This window comes from Triplophysa dalaica, chromosome 5 (genome assembly GCF_015846415.1).
Source record: "Triplophysa dalaica isolate WHDGS20190420 chromosome 5, ASM1584641v1, whole genome shotgun sequence".
NCBI classification, from domain to species: Eukaryota; Metazoa; Chordata; class Actinopteri; order Cypriniformes; family Nemacheilidae; genus Triplophysa; species Triplophysa dalaica.
In genome coordinates, this window is record NC_079546.1 from 1,762,164 (window position 1) to 1,768,784 (window position 6,621).

General features: G+C 40.2%; 1 protein-coding gene across 2 annotated transcripts; it reads right to left on the reverse strand.

Moving 5' to 3' along the window:
• Positions 1–4,218, reverse strand: ifrd1 (interferon-related developmental regulator 1). 2 transcript variants are annotated; one of them, XM_056749329.1, is made up of 12 exons: positions 3,997–4,218; positions 2,709–2,813; positions 2,533–2,611; positions 2,271–2,395; positions 2,028–2,185; positions 1,895–1,945; positions 1,628–1,806; positions 1,433–1,541; positions 902–1,036; positions 690–818; positions 517–612; positions 1–421 (listed from the first exon to the last, which is right to left on the reverse strand). In XM_056749329.1, the coding sequence occupies exons 1-12, from the start codon at positions 4,025–4,027 to the stop codon at positions 335–337; spliced, it is 1,284 nt and encodes a 427-aa protein (XP_056605307.1). In that variant the 5' UTR covers positions 4,028–4,218; the 3' UTR covers positions 1–334. The 2 variants fall into 2 exon arrangements, with proteins under 2 accessions (XP_056605307.1, XP_056605308.1); XM_056749330.1 differs by having other exon boundaries at positions 3,776–4,218.
• Positions 4,219–6,621: the final 2,403 nt, after the last annotated feature.

A 6,621-nucleotide genomic window follows, 5' to 3' on the forward strand; every position in this document is an offset into this window, starting at 1 on the left:
TAAACAGGGGATTTCAGTTTTATTATTATTTTTAAATAATTATTTTTAATAAATGTACTACAGTACAGCCCACTGACAATAACATTACACAATATATTCATAAATACTGTGCAAGTCACGACACAATCCATATCAACACAAACATCAAAAGATCATGAGTTGAGATTCTAATAAACCCAACAACACAAAAATACACACATAAATTAGAATCTATGACAAATGAGTGAATATTAAGTTTGGTAAATACTACATTTATAAAGAAATGTAATTCCGACTATGCTAGGAATGCAAAGATAATAAGGAAATGTACAAAAAAGTGCATTACAAAAACATCTCAAAACTCCCCGACATCGTTCCTTTTGTCACGAAACTTGTTCCTCGCCTTGGTTCGCGCTTTAAACGCAGCTGCATTGTAGAGGTGCTGAAAGAAACAAAAGCACACGATTACACCACATGCTCGTATTCAAAACGCATTTATAACATGCACAAGAAAAACAAAGCAGAAACCTCGCTTACCCTTTCCAATCTAGAGCTCTTCATAGCTTTTAAAGCAGCAGAATCGATCAACATCGGTGGTCCCAGTTCAAACACATCCCTTATAAACTCGTTCGCCTGCGATTGAAAAATTCTGCATGTTGTTCACTTCAATACACTGTAGAATTAAACCACAGTTAACGCTTGAGCTTTACCTGTAAATGATAGTTCATGCCAGAGCCCACAAACTCTCTGAAAATGTCATACATCCTCTTCCTAACCCAGCTGTCAATGACCATGCGCTCTGTCCCGAAGCGAATTGTCTCAGTTTGAAAATCCCCATCCTGTTTCAAAATGCAGAAGTGGATCAGTTTCAGAAGAGAGGTCAGTTTCAGAACTACACACCAAGTATGACAACCAGCCCTACCTCTACTGCCTTCAGGACATCTCTGAAAACAGATCTTTGCTTTCTCTTATCAGTCTTAGCTCTGTGTTTGTTGCAGTCGGTGGCCAACGCATTCAGCTTTTCACACAATGGCTCCCAGTCGTCATATTCAAAGTCCTGCGGAAGGTCAATGATCATTCCATCATCATTCAAATGACTCATCCTAGGACTAGCTACAATTACAGTAATTAGCGTAAGAGATTTTGCTAAAAGTAAGTCCAAAAAGGTTGTTTGGTTATCAGTGGGCAGAGCTGCTGCGTGTTATTTACTCAAGAGAGCAATAAAAAGTAAGGAAAAACCATGGTCTCCAACAAGACACTTGTTATAAAGGGATATAATCCAAAGTAAGAGCTTTCAAAGCATTGAGGTCATTTGACTGAATACACAATTGTCAATACTTCAACAGTGAATCATCAAATCAAAGGGGAGTCTCAACTATTGGTTCTAAAATGTAACTTTTGTGATTTATTCCACGGCTTTAAATTGCGAGTTTACAGGATGTGCGAGACTTACAGGGTCAACATCGCGGATGAGTTCGAACAGCAGCGCGATGGTCTCTCCGGCAGCAATTCTCATGTTGACCTCATCGTTCTCCAGCAGACGAGGAAGTTTAGACAAATGTCTGAAAAATGGCAGAATGTCAGAAACCGAGAGGTGATTGAACCCAAGTGTTTTTACAACAGAGCTGATGGGCGTCTATATACGTACTTCTCTGTGATGGCTCTTATGTGGTTGCCTGGGCAGATGGTAAGAAGCAGGGCCCAGGACAGAAGAGCGTTGGTGTGGAGCTGTGTGGTCTGAGGGTTAACAGAAGGTCTGGTCCCGTCCTCCCTAACGTACGAGCGAGTGAAGAGGGTCTCAAAGCTCTCCATAGTGCCATACACATCCTGGAAGACAAAAGCAGATTAGAGAAAAGTTTAGACAAAATGAAAGTAGTCATCTTTTTTTTTTTGGAGTTTTGCATTCCACACTTACCATGATATCATCTTCAGCTACAAGACTGCAAAGGCCCAGACTTGTTGCACACTGAAAGATAATTTGAGATGAGATGGTTACAAAATCCCCAAGATTTATCTTTTAAAGGAGCATCCTTGGACAAAACACGTACAGCTTGTCTGGCCTGGATGTTGGCTGTTCCGTCATTCAGGATGGTCTTAAAAACAGGTTTAAGCGTCTTAAAAACCTCCTCGCTCTCAATTCCAGAACCCAGCTGGATGCACAGAAGACACGCCAGAGAGGCGGCAGCACTCTGCTCCACTCCCTTCCCTGAATCACACGCAAGCGGAAAACTTCAGATCAATCATTCCACCAGCTGAGGAAATCTTCAAAACACAAACCTAAAACCGCAAACCTTTCTTCAAACAGCGCTCGATGCTGTCCGTGATGGTCATCCTTCTCTCGGAAATAAACTCGTACAGGATTTTGGTTGCCATGGCAGTCTTAAGTCCGTCAAGGGCACCTTGCCTGGTCTTGGCACTAGAAAGAGAATGCAATTACACAGTTCAGACTGCCGCAGTGGGGTTTGCTGGAGGAGGTTGTCAACACGTTGAACCAAAACCTTACAACATCATCTGGATCATTCTACAGTTTTAAACATGTGCTTGAAAACAAACCTCTTATCCACCGTGCTGTCGATGTACACCTTCAGTTTATACTGGAAGTCCTCTTGAGTCATTTCCTCACTTTCACCAGCTGTTGGACAATCATCATAACGTCACATTTATCCCTGCCATCATCTCGTGCCAAAACATGATACAGTACTCAAGGTTTACTGAAAATCACAACATACCATCCTCGGGTGCACTGGTTCTCTCACTGAGGCTGCTGCAGTGACTGAGGGTCTCAATAGATGAATCTTCATCACTGAACGGAAGGACATTTCCCTGTTGTCCGCCTGCAAAACAAACTATATTAAAAGAGTCACAGATAACTTCACCATTGTGTTTGTATGACTTGTTGATCCACTTTTATTAGTCAAGAAATAACTCTTATTGGAGTAATTATAGATACTGTACTCCATAATTCATTATGTCATTCAAAATCTAAACGCTTTCTTCTACGGACGACATAAGAAATGTCTTTGTGGTTTTGTCTCCATACAGTGGAATTCAATGTCACCCTCATGTCATTACAAAACTGTGTCTCACGTGACGGCACATGCATGTGGTCGATTCTCTTATCAGCTCTGTGAAACGCAGTCATCTACAGAAAGTACAAAGTGTCTCCATTCGTTTGACAAGGTCACAGGGTGTCAGGACAGGTTCTTATCATGTAAACAAAAGAGAACAGTAAACATGTCCAGGTATAGGAAAGAATTCTGGGATACAGGGATCATAATGTGTGTTGGCATGACAGCAGTATGCTCGGTTTTCCTTCATGATCAGTGGTTTCAGACAGCAGATGGGCGGAGATCATTTAACACGTTGCAGATTGATGTACAAACAGCATTGGACTGAGATATTTGTTCCTGCTCACTTCCCATCCTGCAGTTCGTCCCAAAGCAGGCGTGTTATATAAGTAGGCTCGTGCATGGCCTTTAGTTTCCTTCTCTCCAGTAACACACACTGACAGCTTCAGGAATATAACGAAAAATGATGGCCGCAACTCCGCATGAACATAATTAATATTTCCCAATTATTTAGCCAACGTCAAATTACAGTTGATCGCTTGTTTTACAATTATATTTATTCTCGTGTCATTTATTGTTGATATTAAATAACAACAACCGCTATTTGCATGAATAACGTTAGCGGTTTTCAATCAATTTGACAAGGTTTTGAGATCAATCTCCGCTATCAATCTAAACACCGCCCTTAAAAACAAATTACATTTTAAAACATAAAAGACATTATGTACCGTCGATGACTCGAGCTGTGTATTATTCTTTTGTTTGTAAAAGAAAGACATTGACTCCTTGGTGTCAACCAAAGCAGGGCCATGCGATCGTGGGAGTTGTAGTTTGTTATCGTCTTTACTCCATTGCGCGCTCGTTGTAAAGGACTACAATCCCCAGAATTTCCATTGGCGCAGGCCGCGCAAAAACAACCGGTGATTTCCAGTCATTCTAGCCTACTTACCTCTGCCGCTCCTTTTCTTGGCCCGTGGCATCTTGTTTAAATGAGTTGCTCCGCTCCTAAAATCAGCCGATACACGACCAGTTTTTAATATAATGTCTTTTGAGTAAAGTATTTTCCAACGGCACAGTGAAATGGAAAGTATTAAAAGCGAATCCGGTGAAAGACTTTAAGCTCAAGCGATACATTTTCCTCAAAAACTACGGCTGCGTCAGCGGGCTACAGCCGAGCGCTTTTATACGGCTGCCGGTGACGTCTTTAAGGGGGCGTTACCTCACGTGGACCTAGATACAGCCTGGCCAATCCCTGCGCAGGCCGAGCAGGCGTCAATATTCCGCTTGTATTTGTTTTTGCTGTCACGTCCTCCTGCGGGTTCGGATTCCGCGTGTTGCATTGAACGCTCTGCAGTTTTTTTTGTGTAAGATGAATAACATTTGAAGCGAATCATGACGTTTGTTTAGTAAAAAGATATGCTTCAAAAAACGTTTAAGTGTTGCATTTGTTTTAAGACAAACGCGTGTGTCAAGACCACGTGGAATTCGTGATACAGGATCAACAGGTGGACACGAGGTTGAACTCACAGCTGACAAAACAAAAAAAGCACAGACTGTGTCACACGCGTGTTTTATATTAAAACCTGTCTGCTATGTTACAATTCTGTTTTATAAAATGCCTCATTCAATGTTTAGTGTTTATATGTGTCTATGGGAGTAATCGTTAACATGTGTTAAATCACGTGATGTATATTTCATATCTATCACACAAGTAGCATGAGATCGTTCACAAAAGCGTTTGGCGTTTTATTCAAGGATCCCCACCTATTGGCAATTATGGGAAATTAAAATAAGGGGCACCACTAGAGGGAGCTCTTTATAAATAATTGTCACTGGCATTCAGTGAATCTGATATTGTTGGATTATTTATGAAGGATGTTTTATGATTGAAGTCAGTCGAATCTAAGGCAGCATTGAAGCACATTCTGTTGCATTGCATTTCCCCTTGTTCTATTTAATTTAGTTTGGTTAAATCAGATTTTTTTTTAATCGTCTCACCTGTGTTTTAATTTTATGGTGGAAGACCAAAGACAAACTGCTTGGGAATTGAACTCACCAACACATCTTCACATTAATGCAGATGAGGGGCGTTCACCAGTACGGCTTGACATGAATGCAGATATAAGGCTGACAGAAGACATGTATTGGGTATAAAGAAGTGCTGGGTTTATATAATTATTCTGTGCTTGAACTTTGTGTTTAATAATTGATGACGCACCCTAAGGCACTGGGCAGGGGGTCGATGCGTCACGCTACTGTTAGAAATCAAAAGATGTCAAAGAGTTAAAAAGGCAGCAAGTTTGTTTGATGTTTGTTGAATTATTCTAAGGAAGTAAGGTGCACTTCAAGACCACTTTAGATAATGTGAAAAGGATATAAATACTTTCACCTGATACTACATTTAAACAATAAATTCAAACATGAATGTTTCTTCTGTTTTTACTACATTGCATTTAAACTTTAAAAAATGTTATTAGGATTTCTATACATTCCTGGTATGTGTTTTGTAGAAGGACATAATAAAACACTGTAAGTCTTAAATATTAAAATCCGATGATATAAGAAAATAATTACACAGCTGTGTAAGTGTTTTCACAGTTTTATTTTTTTCATTTAATGGCTGTAATATGCATTTTTTACTGTCCTAATGAATCTGCTCACTGAACACATGAGCATGAGGTTGACAGAGATAACAGATTGCATAAACTGTCTGCCAGTTCGGCGGTGTGAAAGTTTCACACCTCTCAGGTCAGTAAGTGTTTGAAGAAATGAGCAGAGTTTTTTAACAGCACATTCTTCTCTTGTTCTTATCAAGATATTGTGATGCTATGTCTGTCTGTCAGCTTTTATAAATATCATATGTGTGTGCCAGAGAGAACCCCAGATTTATTCATCATTCTTTAAAACTTTCATCCATCTTTGTTGCAAATTGGATAGAGGATGGTGCTAGCAACGCCAAGGTCTTGGGTTCGATCTCAGGGATTGCACATACTCCAAAAAACTGTATTGTATTATGCAATGTAAGTCAAATGCATGAATGTAAATGTAATCTGTTCTTACAAAACCTTTCTTCCTGCAGATTCAAAGGAATATGTCCCACATACTGAAAACACAGTATTTCATTACACACTGTTTTGACAACATGATTACATTAAAGTCACTGCATGTCGGATACACTGGGGTAATGGATCCAATAACAAAACTGGTGCTACGTACACCTGCTATGAAAACATTTGATTTTTTATCGGCTGTAATAATTAAATCTCTGTCACCTTATAGGCTTCGTATCTCATCACTAGAGGACGATGGCAAAAACTACCTGCCACTTCCACATGAGATGTACTGTCCAGTGTTTTTGTTTTTTCGATAAAAGTACAAAGTGTCGTCTTGGCAGTATACGAGTCCTGGCATCGGGTTTCCCACCATTTTCCAGGTTTCCACCCCACACGCTGTTTTTCCTGGGCATTGATTCAGACGGTGAGAACCTCGTGACAGACAGCTGAATGAATTTCACTTCCTCCGCCACTTCCTCCCCTCACAGTTTTTTCCTTTTTCTTCTTCAAGCCCTGAAGGA